The following is a 23,412-nucleotide window of genomic DNA, read 5'->3' on the forward strand; positions in this document are numbered from 1 at the left end:
ATTCTGTAGAGCTCTTCCACTCTTGCCTGGAATGAGAGGTTTCAGTGCTTGTGAGGTGGGGTCAGAAGCTCATTGTACTCATCTTGGTATCTGTCCTGATACCTTTAGCATAATAGTTGCTCAAAAAGCAGAATTAAATGGAACCAACTCTTTGGGTATTCCTCTCCTTTTTTTCTGTGACACTCATTTCAATGGCCTCCAAGTCCAAGGTGAGCACAGCTGCCAGACTTTTTGGGAGGCTCCAGCCCCACCTGTCTGCTCAGGAGACCTCTCCACATAAAGGTCTCATAAACACCCCAACTCCCTGTACATGCTCTTCCCACAACCTCAAGTAGCGCGTGGTTCTCAACTGAAAGCTTTTGGTCATCAGGGGATGTCTGGCGGTGTCAGGAGATTGTTTTTTTTTTTTTTCCCAGGGCTGTACCTGCAGCATATGGAGGTTCCCAGGCTAGGGGATGAATCAGAGCTACAGCTGCCGGCCTACACCACAGCTACAGCAACACAGGATCAGAGCTGCATCTGCAACCTACACCACAGCTCGAGGCATCATGAAATCCCCGACCCACTGAGTAAGGCCAGGGATCGAACCCAAATCCTCATGCATACTAGTCGGATTTGTTTCCACTGAGCCATGACAGGAACTCCTGGTGATGTTTTTGGTTGTCTTACAAGAGTGGAGGGGGTTCTTCCTGGCACCAGTAGGGATCGGGGACACTGCTAAACATCCCACGGGCACAGGACAGACACCGTAATGAGGAATTATTGCTTCCTAAATGTCAGCAGCATCGAGGCTGAGAAACCAGAACTACAGAGCATCTTGTACGTGTGGCTGAGACCATGGCACTGCTCTGCTCACACCCTCTCCGGGCTCCTGTCTTCCTCAGAGGAAAATTGGCACTCTTCGCACCTCCCCCTTCTCTCTCTAACAGCTTTATTGAGATTATAATCCACATATAATCCATCCTAAAGTGTAGACTTCAATCGCGTTTAGTACTCAGTTGTGTTCTCATCAGTGCCATTGGTTTCAGAATTCTTTCCATCATCCCTCCCGCCAACCTTCCCCCACCCCCGAGCCATCAGCTCCCAGTCTCACTTTCCCCTCCCAGTCCCAGGCAACCATCAGCCGACTTTCCATTTCTACAGACTTGCCTGTCCTGGACATTTCATATGAATGGAATCAAACAGTAAGTGTGTGTGTGATTCCTTTGCTGCTGACTTCTTTCACTTAGCATGATGTTGTCAAGGCCCAGTCACGTTGTGGCATGTGTCCGCATAGCATTCCCGTCTCAATGGAATATTACTCTGTCCTAGTGATTTACCACATCTCATTTATCCCTTCATCAGCTGGGGGACATTTGGGCTGTCTCTACTCTGGGGCTGTCCTGAACAGAGCTGTATGAACATCTGGATACGAGTGTTCTCGTGAGCATGTCTTCATTTCTCTGGGTGTGTAGCTAAGTTGCTGGGTCATAAGTGACTCTACATTTAAACTTTTGAGGAGCTGCCAGCCTGTTTTCTCCCCCTTTCTCTAGGGAGCCACATCTGACCAACCACCGCAGGCTGTGGCTCCTCCTCCTGCACATGCGCCTTCCTCCCTCTCCGGAAGCTGCCCTTCTGCTTCCCACTTGAACTGCCATGGTCCAGGCCTCCTCACTTGGACCCCTCAGCTGCACATCAGTCATAGGGAGAAGGAGCTTCACCACCCCAGGGCCCAGGCCACAGCCCAGACCACTTACTGTAGCCTCTGTGGAGAGTGACCCAGGCATCAGCCTTTTGAAAGCTCCCCAGGTGGTTACCTGACAGCCGAGAGGGATGGGGGAATTGCGGTGCCTCCTTCCCACCAATCACCACCTGCCACTTGAGTGCCTTTTCTAAAGCAGATCTGACCATGTTACCGGCACTCATCTGGAAACCGCTCTCTGGCTCCCTTGCTGTGAAATCCGAACACCCCAGGATGCCCGCCTCCATCTGGCTGCCTCCTGGTCTCGCCTCCTTTCCCCTCCCAACTCAGGGTGCTCACTAGCACACCCAGCCACGCTGAGCCACACGCACTTTCCTCCCTGTGCCCACTCGCCACACCTCTGTGCCCCTTCCCAAAGAAAAAGGAATGTATACATGTATGTGTAACTGGGTCACCATGCTGTACAGTAGGAAAAAAAAAAAAAAACTGTATTGGGGAAATAACAAAAACAAAAACAAAAGAGCCTTTTCCCACCTTTTCCTCCTCCTCTGGAAGCGTTCCCTGACTGCCTTCCCTGTGGACCCGGCTCAGCGCTGAGCAAGTCTCTCTTCTGGCAGCCTTCCTTCCCACACTGAGGGTCACACTGTGCACCCTGCTCTCGCGGCTAGAGCTCCTCCAGGCCAGGGCTGCTCGGTCACTCATCTTTGTATCCTCAGCCTGTAGCTGCCTGATGCACAGAAGAGATGTCTGTCTGTGTTGGTGGGAAGGGGGATGAATACTGGGGTGAAGGGGTGAAGGCCTGCTGGTCCACATGGGGCCGGGGACCAGGGAGACAATCCTACCAATTGCCCAGCTGTACCCTCCTGGGTCCCAGGAATAATCCTGGGCACCAGCAGCCCTGCTCAGCACCCCCACCTGGACCATACATCCAACTGCATTTCCCAACTTGAGCCTGGTGTGTTTCATTTCTCTAGCCATGGGCCTGGTACTAGCAGGTGTTGGCAGGTAAGGGGGGACCAGGTGGGACAGTCCTTCTGCAGCTAAAGGCAAAGTGCCCCAATGCAGAGATAAATCATACAAATCCACTTGCAAAGGCCCTGGTGGGGTGGAACGTCCCGTGTCCTGTCTTTGGCCATGAAACTCCAGGCTCGAGAAGTTAATTGCCCTGTTCTTGAGAAGCTATAAAGAGCTCAGCACATCAACCGTCAGCAGAGAGCACAAACTGAAATGTCCCTCTGGGTGGGGCGCCAGGGGCCCTGCCCGCTCAGCTTTCCTGGCCCTCTGCTCCTGGCACAGGCTGTGCTGTCTCTGGGGGGACTCGCTGGAGGCTGCAGGTGCTGGAGGCTTCCAGGGAGCACGTGCCCTGTAAAGAACCAGGATCCTTTCTGCTGCTTGGCCTATACTGATGCTGCTTTACTTCCCTGAATAAGAGGAGCACTGAGCAGGGAGTCTGGCTCTGCTGTCAGCCATGTGACTGTGGTGACGCGCTTCCCTCTTAAGTTCGAGGTTCTGTGCCTGTGGACACAGAAGTTACCTAGTCAGAAATCGAACCTGCACCACAGCAGTGACCCAAGCCACTGCAGTGACCATGCCAGTCCTTAATCCACTGAGCCACAAGAGAACCCCTGGTTCCCTTTGAAGTAAAGGGTGGGGTTGGCGTGAACTGGGTGGCCCTGCAGGCTGCCGTCAGCTCCAGGGTCACAGTTCACCCCACCTGAGTGCAAAGCTGTATGAAGTCTTCCTCTCAGGGCCTGGGTTATCAAGAAAACCACGGCTGGCAAAATTGGATCCAAATATAGCAAAAAGTAACACACTTGAGAGTAACTCCTCTTTGTATTTTCATTTCTCCTATACCTGACCTTTGCACACTCCAGGGGACAGCGGTGCAGGAGGAACAGTGTGGGCCAGCGAGCTTCCCAGACGTGAGCTCAGTTCCCGCTCTGCCCCTGACTGGCAGTGCCATCTGGGGCAGGTCACCTTGCCCTCTGGAGGCCTCAGTTTTCTGACTGTAAAATAGGGGTCTTAACACCTCCCTAGTTTATTCACAGACCCTGGCTGACAGCTAACTGTAGGAGTGGCCTGGCACCAGGATGGCAGCGGGGGAGGGGGGAAGAAGGGTGGGGGAGACATGACACCAACTCTCAAGGAGCTCCCAGTCCAGCCGGAAGACGGCACGTAAATGGGCGGCTGTGGTCCAGTGAGGTCAGCGATAGCAGGATCACAATGAAAAGAAAGGGAAGAGCTGGCCTTGGGTTGGGTCTCCTCGGCGCTTGGCACTCTGCTAGGCGCTTGCGGCATTCAGTCCTGTGCCCACCCTGCGAGCTGACACCGCGAACATCCCCTTCCGCAGTACTCAGGAAAGGGGCCCAGAGGACATGGCACGTGGGTCTGCCGAGGCCTTCGCTGGGCAGAGGGGCTGGTCAGGCGCAGTCTGCAGGCAGAACGAAGGCCAGGGCACAGGAGCCCAAGTGGGGGCTGGTGATGATGTAGGAGGGGGAGCAGCCATGAAGGCCCTTGGGAGCCATATGAGGGGGCTGATGAAGGGCCCAGAGAATCAGCTTGGTGGCCGGCAGTTGTTGGAGGAATGGGTTGAGCCAGAAGCCCCACAACCTGCCAGTGATGGAGTGCCCTCCTGGAGACTGTTGTTGCTGTTTCAGGAAGAGGTAAGGGCCTGGGCCGAGGGCTGGAGGTCAGCGGGGACGGATGGCCAGAGCGGCTGACTGTGGGCCATGGGGGTAGAGGGTGATCAAAGCCCCTGAGTCAGGTACCAGGCAGCCTCCTGGAAATGCAGAGCTCATGTCCCAGCATCAGCTCACAGTCTCATTCTCAGAAAGACCACTGACCCACCCCTCATCTTAGCTGTCAGCACACTGGGAGTGACCCAGAGACAGAGAAGGAGGACCAGGCCTTCCTGACACGGCAAGAAGTCCACAGAATGAGGATGGCCAGAGCCCAGGCCCGAGAAAGCTCTATGGCTTTATAGAAACCAAACCAAAAAACAACCTATGGAATGGGAGAAAACAGTTGCAAATGATGCAGCTGACAAGTGCTTAGTCTCCAAAACATACAAAAAAACTCCAGCAATTCAACAACCAAAAAATCCCCAAACAATCCAACCAAAAAATGAAGAGAAATAGGGAGCTTCCATCGTGGTGCAGTGGAAATGAATCTGACTAGGAACCATGAGGTTGTGGGTTCAATCCCTGGCCTCACTCAGTGGGTTAAGGATCCGGTACTGCCTCGAGCTGTGGTGTAGGTCACAGATGTGGCTTGGATCTGGCACTGCTGTGGCTGTGGCTCTAGGCCAGCAGCTGCAGCTCCAAAGAGACCCCTAGCCTGGGAACCTCCATATGCCACAGATGCGGCCCTAAAAACCAAAAAAAAAAAAAAAAAAAAAAAAGAAGAGAATAGATATCTCTTCAAAGATATACAGATGGCCAATAGGTGCATGAAAAAATGCCCAATATCACTAATTATTAGAGAAATGAAAATCAAAACTACAATAAGGTAACAACTCACACCAGTCAGAATGGCCATCATTAGTAAGTCCACAAATAAATGCTGGAGAGGGTGTGGAGAAAAGGGAACGCTCCTGCACTGTTGGTGGGAATGTAAATTGGTACAACCACTATGGAAAATAGTATGAAGGTTTCTCAGAAGACTAAATACAGAACTATCATACGATCTAGCAATCCTACTTCTGGCCTTATATCTGGACAAAACTATAATTCAAAAAGATACACGCACCCCTATGCTCATTACAGTACTATTCACACAATAGTCAAGACATGGAAACCACGTAAATATCCATCTACAGAAGAATGGATTAAGAAGATGTAATATATAGACAATGGAATACCATTCAGCCATAAAAAGAACAAAATAATGCCATTTGCAGCAACATGGATGGACCTAGAGATTATTATACTAAACAGAGTGCGTCAGAAAAAGAAAGACGGATACCATGTGATATCACTTACGTGTGGAATTTAAAATATGGCACAAAGAAACCTATCTACAAAACAGAAACAGATTCACAGACTAGAGAACAGACTTGTGTTTGCCAAGGGGGAGGGGAGAGCAAGAAGGATGGATGGGGAGTTTGGGTTAGTAGATGCAAACTGTTACATTTAGAACAGATAAACAACAAGGTCCTACCGTACAGCACAGGGAACTATATCCAATTGCCTGTGACAGACCACGATGGAAAAGAATATAAAAAAAGAATATAGAAATATGTATATATGCATAACTGAGTCACTTTGCTGTACCATAGAACTTGGTACAACATTGTAAACTGACTACACTTGAATAAAACATTTTAATAAAGAAAAAATACTTTATGGACATTCATTAAATGGAAAAAAACTCTTTTCTTCCTCTTATAGCTTATTTTCATTTCCTCTTACATAGAAGGTGTTTGTTTTAAATGTCGATACTAATTGTGCAGTAACAACTAGCTGCGTCTGAGAATCAGTGCATCCCAAGTGAAATGTGGAGGTGAGCCCTGTCTAGTCAAGAAAGCAAGGGCAGAACCTGTCTTGTCTGGTTGGTCATCTGGCTACTGAACTTCCTGCTACAAAGCCCAACAATTAAAGAAGTTTGGGACTAGCACGAGGATGGAGGAGCAGTGGGATGAAAAGACAGGAAGCTCCTACTCAGTGCTGCAGGAACATAAGACCATAGTACCTGAGCAAGGAGGCACATCAAACCCGAGGAAGCACGGCGTGATTACTCAATCTGTGGTGCAGACGCCTGGATGACTGCTTGGAAAGGCACCGAGTTGCATCTCTGCCTCATATCACACATCCTGATAGAATTCTAGCATCTATTAAACAGTGCATATAAAGCAACAAACGATCGGAGGACCATGTCCAAGGGAGAACCGGACACATTATGGAATATCGATACTACAGACTATTATCAGATCATTAAAGTCATATTTCAGAAGGGTATTTAGTGCTCATGATATAGATTTAACTAAAACAGCAGGTCACAAAAAAGGCTGCGGGTTGTGACCACAATTTTGTAATTTCCCACAGTATTATCTGGAAGGGTATTCACGTGCACACACACAGAACTGAAGTGTGTGTGAGTCTACCTGCATGGTGCAGACATGTATCATATGTATCATTTATCATGAAACACATCAAAATGACAGCAGTGATCATCTCAAGTCATTTTTACTTACATATACTTATTTTTTGGGTTTTTTCTAAAGTTCCACAATGAAGATTATTTGTGAAATATGGAAACATCAATAAATGCTATTTAGAAAATGAATCTATGATGGCTCTGATATTGAAATAATGCAAATGTGTTGGTGAAAGAAAATGGAAAAGCACTGGGGAGCCGACCTCATGAAGGCTCTGGGTCCAGTTGGCTGAGCAGCTTTGCTTTTTCTTGATGCTCTGCCAGGGAATGACCAAACATGACTGCAAAGGTCTGGAACCTGACGCCACATGTAGGCTGGGTTTCCCCAGCCCAGTGTTAGGAACCTGCTCTTATGTTACACAAGACAGTCTAGGGGTGGCCCAGCTGATTACTCCATTTCCAGGGGAAGAATTAAGTTCATGGTTAGTATTTTCTCAATTAAAATGTGTCTCCTACAAAATTTTTTAAAACATTTGATGCTCTGATATATATTATTTAGTCCTTGATTATATGTAACTATCTCAAGTTGATACCAACATTTCAGTATATCTGGTTCTCAAAAGTATGAACAGGGGAGTTCGTGGCTTGGCTCAGTGGTTAATGAATCTGACTAGTAACCATGAGGTTGCGGGTTCGATCCCTGGCCTTGCTCAGTGGGTTAAGGATCCAGCGTTGCCGTGAGCTGTGGTGTAGGTTGCACACAAGGCTTGGGTCCGGAGTTGCTGTGGCTGTGGTGTAGGCCGGCGGCTACAGCTCCGATTAGACCCCTAGCCTGGGAAAAAAAAAAAAAAAAGTACGAACACTAGAATGGCCTGGGTCTGTTTTTCACAAGTTCTCCAGGTGATTCTTTTTTGTTTGTGTGTTTTTTTTTTTTTTTTTTTTTTTTTGTCTTTTTAGGGCCACACCTGCAGCATATGGAGGTTCCTAAGCTAGGGGTCGAAATGGAGCTGTAGCCATCGGCCTACACCAGAGCTATAGCAACACAAGATCCAAGCTGTGTCTGCGACCTAACACCACAGCTCATGGCAATGCCAGATCCTTAATCCACTGAGCAAGTCCGGGGATCGAACCCACGTCCTCATGGATGCTAGGCGGGTTTGCTAACTGTTGAGCCATGATGGGAACTCCTCTCCAGGTGATTCTGGAGCATGACAGCTTGAAGCCTCCAGTTGGTTCATGTTCTAAAGCAGTGGGTCTCAAACTTTGCTGTAATTAGAATCACTGGCTCAGTTTGTAAACCTCCCAATGGCGAAAGTACCCCCTAGACCACTAAACACAGAATCTGTATTTTTAAATTCCGCAGGTAATTCCAATGTGCAGCCAGGTTTGAGCACCACTGTTCTAATGAGAGCAGTCTGAAATCCAAATGCTGCAGTTCCTGAACCTGAGAGAGTTTGTGAAAAGCCCCGAGTCAGAATCATTTTGTGTTCTCTGTCTCCACCTGCTGGCCATCCTGCTTCATTGCTATAGTTTACAATTTGAGTTTCAGAGACCGGTGCTTTCAAGAATGTTTGCCAACTAGTGAATATAACAAAAAAGAAACAGATTCACAGATAAAGAGAACAAAATAGTAGTAACCAGATGGGGGAGGAAAGGAGGGCGGGGCAACAGGGATAGGGGATTAAGAGGTACAAATTACTATGTATAAAATAAATAAGCTACAAGGTATATTGTACAGCACAGGGAATAAAGCCAGTATTTTATAACTATAAATGGAGTATAACCATTAAAAGTTGTGAATCACTATGTTGTACCTTATATAATATTATACATCAACAATCAAAGAGAACCAAAAAGAGTTAAAAATTTTAAGTAATAAAAGGAGCTACAAAATATATTCTTTTTATAACAGTATGGCCTGTTAGAAATGAAATAAGGTAATGCATCTAGGATCTTTTCTGGGCTTGGCAAATAAAAAAGCAGCCAATAAAGTTGATTAGTACCATTATAATTAGGCATAAGATAGAACCCCCCCCCCAAATTTTAAACTATATTTTAAAAAATACACTTAGTGCTACGATACTGGCACAGTGCTGGCTGTGGGTACCCAATGGTACAGACACAGTCTATGCCGTGAGAAAGAAAGATCAAAACTAAATGTCCATTGAGAGATGAATTAAGAAGAGGTGGTACATATACATACAATGGAATACTACTCAGCCATAAAAAAGAATGAAATAATGTCATTTGCAGCGACCTGGCTGCAACTAGAGATTCTCATACTAAGTGGAGTCACAAAAATAAAGATAAATACCCTATGATATCACTAGTGTGGAATCTAAAATATGGCACAAATGAACCTATCAACACAACAGAAATAAACTCATAGATGAGAGAACAGACACTGGGTTGTTGCCAGCGGGGAGAGGGGAGGGAGAGGGATGGACTGGGAGTTTGGGTTAGGAGATGCAAACTATTACATTTAGAATGGATAAACAACAGGGTCCTACTGTACAGCACAGGCAACTATATAAAATCGCCTGTGATAGACCATATATATATGACTGGGTCACTATGCTGTACAGCAGTAATTGGTGCAACATTATAAACCAACTACAATTTTAAAAAGAGAGAGATCAAGAGAGAGAGTATATGTGGGGAGAGGGGAGAGATTTTTAACAATTAGCAAGTGTAGACTTTGGGGGGAGTATTCTAAGTTTCGTCACAGGTAGAGATTTATGTAACTATCACCACAGTCAGGATTCCAAACAATTCCATCGCTCCCCCCACATTCCCTCGAGCTTCCCTGTTGTCAATTCCTGTCCTCATCCAAACGCCTGGAAACCACTGATTCCATTTTATCCTTATAGTTGTGCCTTTTCCCTAATGTCATATAAATGGAATCATAGTTGGTAACATTTCTGAGAGTGGCTTCTTTCACTCAGCATAATTTTCTTTCTTCTGCTTGCTTTAGGGTTTTTTTGTTTTATTTTTTTGTCTTATTTTTCTCATTTCTTAAGTTTGAAATTTAGATGATTAATTTGAGACCTTTCTTCTTTGTAAAATAAGTGCCAAATATTATAAATTTCCATCAAAGCCTTGCTTTAGCTGTACCTAAACATTTTGATATGCTCTATTTTCATTTTTGTTCAAAGTATATTCTAAGTTCTAATGTTCCAATTTCCTTTGAGACGTCTCCCTTTTGACCTATGGATTACTTAGAAGCATGTTATTCGATTTCAAGTATTTAGAGGTTGTCCAGTGATTGATTTCTGGCTTCTATTATGGTCAGAGATCATACTTTGTATGACTTTAGTTCTTTAAAATCTAATCAGATTTGTTTCATGATACAGAACATGGTCTATTTGTTCAGCTGGTTACCGAGAAAGGCGGGACTACCGAAGTCTCTACCTGCAATTGCTGACTCACCATTTCTCCTTTTAGCTCTATCAGCTTTTGCTTCATATATTTTGAAGATCCGCTGTTTGGTTCATAGCCGTTTAGGACTGTTACGCCTTCTCTGTGACTTGACACTGTTACCATTATGCAATTTTCCTATTTATTCCTGGTAAATTTTCTTGTTCTGAGTCTATTTTGCTTGATAGTATGTGGCTACTCCAAATTTCTTTCGATTAGTATCTGCGCTTTTCCTTTTATTTTTAACCTGTACTATTTATTTAAAACGACTTTCTTATAAATAGCGTATAGTTGGGTCTTGGATATTTTTACACTCTGACAATCTTTGTCTTTTTAATTCGTATATTTAGACCTTTTAAATATATTTTTAATTAAAAAAATTTTTTTATTTTTTTGCTTTTTAGAGCCCACACCATGGCATATGAAAGTTTCCAGGCTAGGGGTCAAATCAGAGCTACAGCTGCCAGCCTCCGCCACAGCCACAGCCACATCCCCAGGGGATCTGAGCCATGTCTTTGACCTACACCACAGCTCATGGCAAGGCCTGATTGCTGACCCACTGAGCAAGGCCAGGGATCAAACCCGCATCCTCATGGATACTAGTCAGATTCGTTTCTGCTGTGCCACCAGGGGAACTCCTACTTAACTTTTTTCATAGGTTGTTTGGGATTAATATTTTATCACTTCAAGTGAAATGTGGAAAACTTACCACCACATGGATCTCTTTACCCTTTCTTTTTATGTGGTAATTTTCATGTGTATTACATCTACTGAAGACCCCATCTAGACAATAACTTTTGTTTTAACTGATTATATGTGTTATAAAAAGCTTGAGATGAGAAAAACAGTCTATTTATCCAAATGTTCCCCCTTTCTGTTGCTCTTCCTTCATTCCCAACGTTTTGAATTTCCCTCCAGTGTCATAGCTCTGTTCACAAACTATTTCACATGAATAAGAAGTCAACGAGAAAGCCCAGACATTGAGAAAGGAACGGGCATCACACTGTTGCTGTTGGGGCCACACTTCCTCTGCTCAGAGACAAGGGCTCCCTCCCTGAAGTTCTGGGCACCTGCCGCAGCGGGATCCTGAGGGGCTGGGGGTGGGGAGGAGACAAGCAACAAACAGGGAGTCCCCTCCCTCTCTGTGCCCTACACGGGCCCTCTTGCCCCATCCTAGGACTGGAAATAGAGCACTTCTCTGGGGCTCTTTCTGCCTGCACAGGCAGGTCCAGGTTTGTCTGCTTGGGGTCCAGGCCAGGAGACACCGAGGGGGAAAAAAACGGTAAACTTACTGCCGGGTTGGTGGTGCCCCGAGTTCTCCTTTTTGTTCATGATCCTCCTGTTCTGCTTTCCTTTCTGAGACAGTTGCTCCCGCACTGAGTCCAGGCGCTAGAGCTGCATTCAGTGGGAGACCGGGTGGGCTAGCCCTGCAAGGAGAAGGAGAGGTGGGCTTTATATAACGAGCTGGGCAGAGCATTCACAAAGGCTGGAAATGCTCGCTGAGGGCTTCTTAAAGGAGGGAGAAATTCCCTTCCTCTCTCAGTGTGGTGGCTAAAACCCTAAATCCTTGGTTTGAACTTTTGCATTCATTTTTCCAGATGAACTTTAGAATTTTGCCATTAAAATATTGTTTTGATTTTAATAGGAATCTAGTTAAGCTTATAGATTCAGAGAGACATGGTCTTTTTATAACATGGAGTCCTTCTATCTAGGAATATGGTATATTGTCTCATTTTTTTTTATGTTTTCTTTAATGTCCTTCAAAAATTTTTAAATTTTTCACAAAATCCTTGCATAGCCTTTGGTTAAATTTATTCCTGGGTATGCCATTATTTTTGTTACTATTGATTGTGATGGGATCCTTTTTTTTTTTTAATTTCTAGTTTTATTTAATTTTTTTTTGTTATTTCCCCAACACAATTTTTTTTTTCTACTGTACAGTATGGTGACCTAGTTACACACACGATTTATTTTTTTAAAAATCAAAAAAATAACCTGTATAAGGGACTTTTTTTTTTTAACATAAGGAAATCTTATTGGTTATTGTTGACATGTAGAAGAGCGGCTGATTTTGGCATCTTTACTTTGTAAACAGCTACCTCACAGAACTTTTTATTCTATTATTTTATGAGTTGATTTTATTGATTTTCTACAAATAATGATCTGTGAATTCAGTTTTTCAGACTGGTGTTTTACAAATTATGATAATTTGGAATCTATTTGAAAAAAATTTTTGAAAAATTCTACTTCTGGTGTATTTAGTCGCATTGACTATTAAATCTTATGCAATGTTAGGTAACAGTAGTGATGACAAGCTTGCTTGTCTAGGTTGTGGCTTTTTTACCAAAGTCACTGTCAAGATAGAAATGATTTATGATTATTAATGAAGCATCTTTTTTCTTTATTTTTTAAAAGGAATTTTGATCAGAAAAGGACACTTTAAATTTTATCAAATGCTTTTTCAGTATCCATAAAAATGACCATTTGAGTTTTTTTGTTTGAGCTATTAATATTTTGTTAACAGAACTTCTAAATTAAAAAAAAAAAAACCCACCGTGTTCCTAGTCAGTCGTAATACGTTGTAGACTAGATGGTAGAGCAGTAATTCTCAAGGAAGGGCTTTTTCCACTGATAGCACACTAGCTGCTCGTTTAGAATTCTGTCCCCGCAGAAGCTATACCACCACCACCTTGCTCCTGGCCCCTATTAGTGTGAGCTGCTGTTACTGAAAAGCAGGGTGACAGTCCTCAGGAGTGTTGGACGAAATGGCAAATGAATCTCATTAGCTGAGACTTGGGCCCCAACCTAACACAGTGTCCCCAATTACTGGAGCTAAGCCCTTTAGTTTAGACCTGAGAATTCGAGGTCCATCCTAGAAGCAGACAGACACTCGTTCCCCCAAATCCTCCTCGATGTTCCCCTTAACTCAAGTCCAGGGAGGGCACTAAACGTAATGAGGGCACCATTGCTGAGAACCTGCTCTGTGCCAGCTCTGAGCCAGATGCTTTACACATATGATGTGACCTACACCTGAAACTCTATGAGTAGCCCCATTTTACAGATTACAGGTCAAGTAACTTCCCCAAGGGACATACTTATTTAAGCAGCAGAGTTGTTCTTTAAAAACCAGGGGTGGGAATTCCTGTTGCGGCTCAGCAGTAACGAACCCAACTAGTATCCATGAGGATGCAGGTTCACCCCTGGCCTTGTTCAGGGGGTTAAGGATCTGGCGTTGCGGTATAGGCTGCAGACACATCTTGGATCTGATGTTGCTGTGTCTGTGGCATAGGCTCGAGGCTACAGCTCCGATTTGACCCCTAGCCTCCATATGCCACGGTGCAGGCCTAAAAAGACAAAAAACATTTTTTTTAAATAAAATAAAACCAGGAGTAATTCCAAAGTTTGCATAAACTGCCTCTGTAATTTCTGGCCCTCAGGGATGGACCAGGAGGCAGAACTAGAAAAGGGGTTACGACTCCCCTGGGAAGCATATGGTCCTCTTACTCTTGTCGTCTTTCCCCTTGCCTGTCAGGGATCCGTGGGGGCCAGATGGGGGGCTGTTTCTCATAGTGCCCCTCCCACACTGCTGGGTCCAGGTTCCCGAGGCATCCACGCTTAACACCTCACCTAAAAGTGCAGTCAGGGAGTCCAGCTGTTTAACTGGCATCACGAAAGCGCATGGTGTGCTGTCGGTGTTTCTGCCTAGCGCTCTGAAAATTCAAGGAAAACAGATATCTGACCTTTACTGAGTACTGAAAGCTGTTCTGAGAACTTTCCATATACTAACAAATTTCAGTGCTACAACATCCTCAGGAGGTAGACACCATTATCCTCCTTTCACAGATGAGCAAACCAGGCACAAAAGAGGTCAACTGACATATTCACAGACAGAGCAGCAGAGCCAGGATACATAAGCCTAGGCGCTTTACCACCGAGGTGAAGGCCGAATGAATCTGAGTAACTAGAACTCACTTAGCTCTCACGTTGGAAAGATGCTGAGGTTCTGTTCCTGGTTTGGATTCATGTACAAATATCAAAATCAGGGAAGTCGCTGCCCTGGTGTTCTGTGGGAAGTTTCTGTCTGCCCTCTGATTACCTCGGGGCACCGGCCCTAGTAGCTCTAATTCCACAAAAGAGGTTACAATGTGTGTCTTCGTCCTGTTCTAGAAGTGGGCAGGAATTAGTGGGTTTCACAGGGAAGGTTCAAAGAGGAAGATCAGTGCTATTTCCTAATGCCGTCAGTTCAACTGAATGAAGCTCCAGACATCTGTGCCAAGCTGACCCCTCCTCCAAGGTTTTTCTTTTAAATATCAAGACAAAGCTCAGAACCCGGCATTCTGCATTCGAATTCTGAATCAGAGCCAGACTTCCTACTGTCTCTGCATCAGGTAAGTTTTGGCCCTTTCTTCTCTGCCTGGCTTCCTTTCACATTGGCAGCTGTACTAAGGCCACAGCCCGGGTGTCTAGAGGAGCTCCCGGGCTGGGTGTTCACCCACAAGGCTGCAGGGAGTACAGAGTCAGTATCCCATCGGGAAAGAAGCCCATGCCCACACTTGCAATTTTTAGAAGCACTTACCCTTGATTTTTCCCTGCATATGAACATTAACATCTGTTTTCAGAAACCTGGAGACCTTTATGGAAACAAAAGGTTTACAAGGAAATTTAGATTTTACGGAGTTCCCGTGGTGGCGCAATGGTTAACTAATCTGACTAGAAACCATGAGGTTGCGGGTTCAATCCCTGGCCTTGCTCAGTGGGGTAAGGATCCGGCGTTGCTGTGGCTGTGGTGTAGGCCGGCAGCTACAGCTTCGAGTAGACCCCTAGCTTGGGAACCTCCATATGCCACGAGTGCAGCCCTAGCAAAGACAAAAAAAAAAAAAAAAAAAAGAAATTTAGATTTTATTCAGGGTAAGCGAAAGATAAGAGTCAATCATCAAGAGAAACCATCCAAAGTCATTTCACAAATGTTTTATCAAGAAACCCACCAGTTCGGAGTTCCCTGGCAGTTCAGTGGGTTAAGGATCTGGCATTGTCACTGCTGCGGCTTGGGTCCCTGTGGCACAGGTCTGATCCTTGGCCTGGAAACCTCCACATGCCCCAGGCACATGGCAAAAAAAAAAAAAAAAAAAAAAGAAAAAAAAGAAAGCAATCCACCAGTGAAAGCCCAAAGAACCAGCAATAAGTTACATAGGCTATATTTTTACTTTTATGTAAATAAGTAAACAAGCTGTTACTAAGAATATATTCCTTTATGAGAAGGAAGTTCCAAGATTCACTATAGGGTCAGTGCAGGTTCAACTCAGTTCCATGGCCTCTATAACAATTTGTGTCCAGAATCATTTTCGAAGGAAAGCAAGTCTAAGGAATGTTCTCTGTGGTAGTTTTTACTGTGCCTGTAGTCGAATTCTTTGGAAACTAGTACTCTGCCAAGAGAAAAGCTAGCCTTCAGCTATGCAAGTGCTCCCTTCCCCTGTCTCCATTCAAACAGCATTTTCTGAACAAACAACACAGAGGGAGAAGAGAAACTTAAAGGCAAAGGAGAAAAACCGAGGACATAAGTATGCTCTTAAGTACATATTTTAAGCTAAATAGCTACAGTTAAACAATATATTGCCCAAACCTACTCTATATATCTTTTTTTTTTTTTTTTTTTTTTTTGTCTTTTTGCCTTTTCTAGGGCTGCTCCCGTGGCATATGGAGGCTCCCAGGCTAGGGGTCCAATCAGAGCTGTAGCTGCCAGCTTATGCCAGAGCCACAGCAACACGGGATCCGAGCCACGTCTGCGACCCCCACCACAGCTCACGACAATGCCGGATCCTTAACCCACTGAGCAAGGCCAGGGATCAAACCTGCAACCTCATGGTTCCTAGTCGGATTCATTAACCACTGCGCCATGACGGGAACTCAAAACCTACTCTATATATCTTGATTTGTATTTATCCCACATTAAATATAAGTGTGGAATCTTTTACTATATATCTCTAAATTCCTGGTTGAAATTCTTTCCAATAAATTGTTTGCACTCAAGACATGAGGGCAAAATTTAAATGTAAATAATTTTTGAGTGAGAAATTACTTTTATAAGCTTGGGCATTATCAGAACAATTTTAAAACCAGAGCTCCTGCTATGGTGCAATAGGTTAAGGATCTAGCATTGTCACTAAGTAGCAGCTCAGGTCACTGCTGTGGTGCAGCTTTGATCCTTGGCGCCGGAACTTTCCACAGGCTAAGAGTGCAGCCAAAAAGAAAAAAAAAAAAAAAAAAAAAATTAAAAACTCCTCTTGGTATCATCTAAATTAATCAAATAATCCTTTTTTAAATTCAAAGGTAGCAAAACAACCATAAATTGAACATACGGGACCACACTCAGCAAATTCAGATAGAAGTTGATGTTACGGCTCCAATCGCAGCTTTCTGTAAATGCAACTTGATAAAAACAGTAGATTACGAGCACACTGCTTTACATTAGTTTATTATAAAAGAAAAACAATTCCCAATACAATATACAACATTCTAATTCCTAAATCCTTTTGCTTTTAAAAAGAAAACTCTTCTGAGACCAAACACCCTTCACAAACCTCCAGTCTGCTCGGCCCACGCGACAACCCAACTCCCTGGTTCCTGGTTGCACAGGTCAGAGGTTCCAACAACCATGATCACGGCCAATGCGGCGACACCGCTCTCTAAAGCAACTGAGCCCTTGAGAAAAATTTAAATAGCAGCTAACTCATTCTAAAAAGTCAGTGGCTGGACTGTTTCCACCCCTAAGATTAAATCCCATACATCTGCTGCTTAAGCTCAGGTCTTCCTGTTACCACGTGACACCTGGAAAGCCTGGTGGAATATTCACCGACTTGTTAATCCTAGGAGTGCTACTTGTGATCCAGATGAGTCAAAATAAACGGTCAGGATATCTTCTAAAAAGCCCATGATGGCCCTTTTGGATGTATCGCCAGCCAGTGCCTGGACACTGCTGATGTGCTCCAGGGCTGTTCTGACCATCTGGTCTCTTTCCTGCGGGCTGGGGGGTGCTCCGGTGTCATCTCTCTCTGTTCCTGATTTTAAAAACTGTAGGATATAGGACTGGACCATGTCCCCATTCAATTCAAGGGTTTCTTTGATGCAGGACAAGTCTGAGGCGCTGGCCACGCTCAAGAGGTGAAGCAGCGCCTGGCAGATTTGGGTCCGTAGGCTGGCACAGTACTTGAATTCCAAAAAGTCTGTGGTATCTTCGCTCTTCTGTAAAGCAGTGACCAATGCGTTCCAGATCTGAGCATACTGGTCAACAGAGCCATAGTGCTCTCGCTTGCCTGGGATGGAAAGGGCAGCAGCAGATCTGATGCGCACTTTGAAGTTCTTGCATGAGGTCACAACTGATGTCAGGGCATTGTAGGCCTGGGAGGTCCATGGTGCTGTGCCTAGAAAGAATCCACAGTCGTTAAAATAAATGAAGGCTTAAAAATAAGTGGGGTGGAGTTCCCGTTGTGGCGCAGTGGTTAAAGAATCCGACTAGGAACCATGAGGTTGCGGGTTCGATCCCTGGCCTTGCTCAGTGGGTTAACGATCCGGCGTTGCTGCGAGTTGTGGCATAGGTGGCAGACACGTCTCAGATCCTGCATTGCTGTGGCTCTGGTGTTGGCTGGCAGCGGTAGCTCTGATTCGACCCTTTAGCCTGGAAACTCCCATATGCCATAGGTGCAGCCCTAAAAAGCCAAAAATAAAAATTAAAAAAAAAAAAAAAAGTGGGGGGAGAGGGAGAGGGGCAGAAAGAAGCATTTATAGAAGTGCTCAAGTTAGTCATTTTATGTTTTCATTTAATTCTCACAATAACCTTGTAAGATCAGGGTGGTGAGTGATAAACTGGGATCCCAGGTAAGCAGCTGAGTTCTGACGCTCAAAGCTCCCTCTTTCCCTAGATAAGCCTGCCAGGCACTCAGGACGTCTGCTGCTCTCAGCAGGGCCTTTGACGACTTGGAAAGAGATTCCTCTGGGAAGATGCTGGTCTGAAGAGGTATGGCTTGGTGGGAGGAGGAGGGTCTGGGTTGGCTGTTTCTGAGCAGTGTGCAAAGTGCACAACTGTATGTCCAGCCCTGACCATACCGGCAAAAGAATATTTCATCACTCAGATTAGCATCTAGACCCTGCTCTGGACAAAGCAAGCCACTCATTGCAAGGAAAAAGAAAATACTGTGCAGTGACTAGGAAGCAGAGCACTCAGATTAACTGACCACTCAATTTTCTAATTTTGGAAAGATGATGCTCAGATTTTCTTCTCTCCCTTCCTGTTGGCCCCAGGAAATCAGTGAGCTTTATTCCTCATCAGAGCTACCATTCCCCACTCCATTTGAGAGCTCTTATTCCTAAGATAGGGAACAGTAAAACAGTTTCCCCAGCTTTCCCAGCCCTTCCCAACTTCTCTGCTGCCTCTGAAGACAGGCAGCAAATACCCAGCTCAAAGTGCTCCAACCCCACATATCACTTCAGGCTGTTACCTCAGTGCAAAAAGCCACAAGGCTACATCTGCAGTCTCCCAGCTGACTGGTCCACCTGCATGCTCTTGGCAGTGAAAGGGAGCTGAGCCAGATTTCCCTAACTGGATGCCTGCTCTGCTGGCCCAGAATAGTTTCACCTCTTTGGGAACAACACATCCTTATGTTTCAAATCTTGTCATAATTATCGAATAATTTAAACTTACTGGCCTGGGGTCCTAGGCAGTGTGCTACGTAATTAAAAGTAAATGGACTACAGACAAATATACAAGGCAAATGCTGGCCTTTCAAGTGAACAGGACTTGGAGGCTGCGATCCAGACACCTTAAGCGGCTGTCGACACTGATGATGTATCAAGGCTCATGGTGTGTCATTTCTCAGAGGCAGATCCCTCCATATATGCAACATTCCACTTCAGTACCAAGGGCTCATATGGGATTTCCATATCCTCTTTCCCCCATGTCAGTTCTTCCCTTTGCTTTTTTTCCTGATTGTTAAAATACATGCTCATTGTAGAACATTTAGAAAAGCAGAAAAAATCCTACTCATCATCGCATCCAGACGCAACCACTGTTAATAAGAAGGCTAATTTCCTTTCATCTTTTTTCTACTCATTGAAATTATATTGTAGAAACAATTTTCATATCCCATTTTTTTTTGTTGTTGTTCTTTTTAGGGCTGCACCCGCAGTGTATGGAAGTTCCCAAGCTAGGAGTTGAATCAGAGCTGCACCTGCCAGACTATGCCACAGCCAAACCAGATCCAAGCTGTGTCTGCGACCTACACCACAGCTTGTGACAACACCAGATCCTCAACCCACTGAGGAGGCCAGGATCAAACCCGCGTCCTCATGGATACTAATGGAGTTCACTACCATTGAGCCATGACAGGAACTCCTCAAATCCCATTTTAATTTGCTTAACATCAGAAATATTTTCCCAGATTATCAAAGACTCTTTGTAAATTATTTAAATGGAAACAAAATATCCTTTTGAATATATACACCGTAATTTCTCTCACCAGTCCTCTAAACTGGGGTGTCAGTATGTTTCTATTTTCAAAAATACCACGGTAAACAATACTGTGGCAAACATTTTAAACATCCATGTAGACTGGTGTTTGCTGTCCAAGGAGGGTCTCCACCAGAGAGAAGATGGGGACATCCTTACCTAAGGGAAGGGCGGGATTTTTAAATACGTTTCCCACTGCATAACAAGCATTCCATCGGACTTTCATGGCAGCCTCAATTAGAATGGTAGAAATTAGGGCCTGGATGGCCTCCTCAATAATTTCAGCAAATCTGGGTTTTTCTATATGAGACGGTTGCAGGAAATGAAGCAAATTTCCAAGGGCCCGGACGGCATTGCTTTTTACCTAGAATAAAATGTAAAAAATCTGTTATGTTCTAATTTTCTAAATTAGAAATCTGTTTTGTTAAAGAGATGTTTCAGAAAGTATTAATTTCAACTTAAAAAAAATCCATGAGGCCCAACATAATGAAAAATGCAGCCTGTAAATGTGCAAGTTCTCAAAGCTCTGCAAGGTCTTGTGTGGTTAACATTCTGAGCCATCAGAGAGGTGAGCTTCTAGAGAGCTCCTTGCTCTGATTTTTTTAGTGTTACCCTGGACTTCAGAGAGGTCCATCTTTCTTGTTTTACAGAAATGGTGTGTAAGGCCCAGGGGCAAGAGGACACTATTGGTTTGCGGCATGGCTTGGAGGAGAAGCTAGGTTTCATAATTCCAGCCCAACACTTTTCTGCTGTTGAGAGTCTAGTTGATTAGAGTCTCAACTTTTGCAGCATACTACAATCATCTGGGGGAGCTTTCTGTTTTAAAAAACAATTCCCAAGTTCTACCCCAGAAGTTCTGATTGAATTAGTCTGAGGGAGGGATTTCCAGGTGTTCAGAACCACTGCACTAAATCAAGCGCTTGGTATGGGTCAGGTACTGTGCTAGGTGCTATAAGAAAAGGCATCCTCAAGTCCAATGAGGTATATGTAATGATGCTCATGTTACAGATGAGGAGACTCACCTCCAGAGAAGTTAAATAATGCACCAAAGGTCACTCAGCTATTAAAGGCGGTAAGCCAGGATTTGAACCATGTCTGTCTGACCCTAAAGCCCAGGTCTACACTTTTGCAACTTAATAGAGTAACAGAATATTCAAAGCCAAGCTGCTTATCTTTCCAACTTGTCAATTCTACTCAAAGATTTTTGGAAAAAAATAGCTATACAGACATATCACGGAGTAGTCTTACAAAAGGCACTGATATTTTAGGAGACAGGAAAGAAACTGCACAAGTGTGGCGTGTACCCTATACACCCTGAATATACTCTTAATCTCTGAACAGGGAAAAAATCTGATGGGACAAAACTATAATACACTAGGTATCTAACTGAGAAAGACTAGGCTTTGCTGTTGCTCTACCTTGTCTTTATCCTTGGATGCCTCTATAGCCGATTGCAGCATCTTCAAGAGCAGGAGGCCAGAAAACTCTTCTTGGAAACTTGGGTCTGGTGTTTCCCTGTTCCACCCAAAGCAGGCAAAGCATGTTAAAAGGTAAAACCCACTTAAATATCTACATATGCAAATATATTCATTCAGTGTAGCTATAAAAACTTTAGGAGTTCCCTTCCTGGTGCAGCGGAAACGAATCCAACTGGTATCCATGAGGATGCGGGTTCAACCGCTGGCCTTGCTCAGGTGTAGCTGTGGTGAGGGCTGCAGATGCGGCTCAGATCCTGTGATGCTGTGGCTGTGAGGTAGGCCGGCAGGGAACCTCCATATGCCTCAGTTGCAGCCCTGAAAGGAAGGGGAAAAAAAAAAAAAAAAAACCCAACCCTTCAGGAAAATAGCTACACAAATCTGTTTAGATTTACCACAAATTTATAGTTTATACTTTTTGACCCAACAGGTCCACATTTAGGTTTGTAACCAAAAAGGGTATCTCAAAGTGGTGACTTCATGAACAAAAATGTTCAAGGCACATAAAAGCCTAAGACAACATAAATGTTCAAATACAGGAGAATGATTAAATGAATCATCACATAGTGACAACTGTGTAAAATAAATAATCATCTATAAAAAGTCAGTGGAAGTCAAGAGAATGCTTACACATAAGACAAAAAGCAAGATACCTGTATGTGAATAAGAGCAGTTGCCTCTCGGGAGGGAAACTAGGGGAAAAGGGCTTTACACTGCATATACCTTTGTGCTGTCTGAATTTTTTTTTTTAACATGTGAATATATCATTTAAAAAAATAAAAATACAATATGTTAAAAGTAAGGCAACCATTACTAAGGTTTTGGTTTTCCACTTTTATATCTTCCACATTTTCTATAATGTGGATATATTACTTACATCAGCATACACTATTTTTTATGTATATTTAAAAAGCTTACTAACATTACTTGAAGGAATATAAAACACCACAAAGCAGGAAGACTGACTACATAATACAGGGGAATTACTACTAATTCTTTTACAGTAGGAATCAAAGATAACATCTTAGGACAGCCTCAGAAGTCACCAAGCGGAACTGAGCTGAGTCACCTACATGTTGACAATCAGAGTGTCCGTCAGGTTGCCCAGGGACCAGGCTGCTTTTGCCCGGACGTTAAGAGACTTGTCTTGAAGTGACATCAATATTGCATTTGCTGTGTCTGCAACAAATATGACATCCTATAAGATAAACAAAACACTGAAGTTACTTAAGTTCACATTGCTATCTTGAAAACTCCCAAATTTATTTGCAGTTTATTCTACAAATTTCTATTTGGGAATCAAAATTCATTTACTTAGGCAACTGACTGTTCTTAAATATTACAATTTGGACACTCATGAAAATCCCAGGGGATCCTGGTATGGGCCATGCACCGAGGAGCCTACGGATTTTTCTCTTGGGAACATCTTATAACCTGGCCTGTAACAGTCATCTGTGGGTTCCGTGCTTAGCTTGATTTTCACCTTAGGAAGAGATGTTGTCAATGAAACATATTTCCAAAACACATCCTGTTCACGTACACACTTCTCAGTGAGATTCAATGACACAAGTAAGAGTGAAGGAGGTATTTATTTCCTTCTTAGTAAAAACTTTAACAGCTTTCCAAATTATTATCATCATATGGTAATGTCCCATTATTTTCAATTATCCATTAATTTAATTTATTGGCCTGGAGTCCTGGGCAGTGTGCTAAGTAATTACTAGTAAATGAACTATAGGCATTAGCATATTTTAGTAGCAATTAAGGAAACCAGATTACAAAGCAATTTAGTTTCCTTTACTGTCCAATTCAGATTTACATCCACCAAAAAGCATAATAAAATGGACTATGAAGAGGCACAGAAGAGCTACATGGGCTCACTCTGACCTGTCGGAGACAGGGAAAAAGCACGTAGACCCCCAGGGCCCGCGAGGTCGCAGCTTTCACTAAACGGTTCTTGCTGTCATTCAGCCCCAGCAGCATCGTGATGCACAGGATCTGCCTGTCACTCTGCAAAGAGAAAGGTTGGCCAAGGAAAAGTGCAAATGAAACACCTCTAAGTCAATGCCTTCGACAACGTCTGTGTTTGAGTTCACATTCAGGAGCTGAACACAACTGAGACCTTAGCACTAACCTGGCAGAGAACAAAGGTTCAACTCAGATCCAGTTATCATCCGAGTACCCGCTTGGCACAGGGCACACAGAGCATCATGACTGCATTTAACCTTGACCATCCTGTGAATCAG

The 23,412-nt window shown here is 44.1% G+C and overlaps 1 protein-coding gene and 1 long non-coding RNA gene across 3 annotated transcripts in view; both read right to left on the reverse strand.

Annotated features, from left to right (window-relative positions):
* Positions 1-14,972, reverse strand: part of LOC102163283 — a 32,397-nt gene extending 17,425 nt beyond the window's left edge. For both annotated transcript variants that reach the window (XR_002337221.1, XR_002337220.1), the window contains exons 1-2: positions 13,820-14,972; positions 11,485-11,619 (exon numbers count right to left, since the gene is read on the reverse strand). This is a non-coding gene — a long non-coding RNA (uncharacterized LOC102163283). The remainder of the gene's footprint in view (positions 1-11,484; positions 11,620-13,819) is intronic.
* Positions 16,647-23,412, reverse strand: part of HEATR6 (HEAT repeat containing 6) — a 40,609-nt gene continuing 33,843 nt past the window's right edge. Inside the window, 5 exon segments of the mRNA XM_021067375.1 lie at positions 16,647-17,610; positions 19,851-20,055; positions 21,110-21,206; positions 22,240-22,364; positions 23,054-23,176. Of these exon segments, the coding sequence (XP_020923034.1) occupies positions 17,039-17,610; positions 19,851-20,055; positions 21,110-21,206; positions 22,240-22,364; positions 23,054-23,176 (1,122 nt within the window). The 3' untranslated portion in view covers positions 16,647-17,038.

The sequence above is a fragment of the Sus scrofa genome, chromosome 12 (assembly GCF_000003025.6).
Source record: "Sus scrofa isolate TJ Tabasco breed Duroc chromosome 12, Sscrofa11.1, whole genome shotgun sequence".
NCBI lineage: Eukaryota > Metazoa > Chordata > Mammalia > Artiodactyla > Suidae > Sus > Sus scrofa.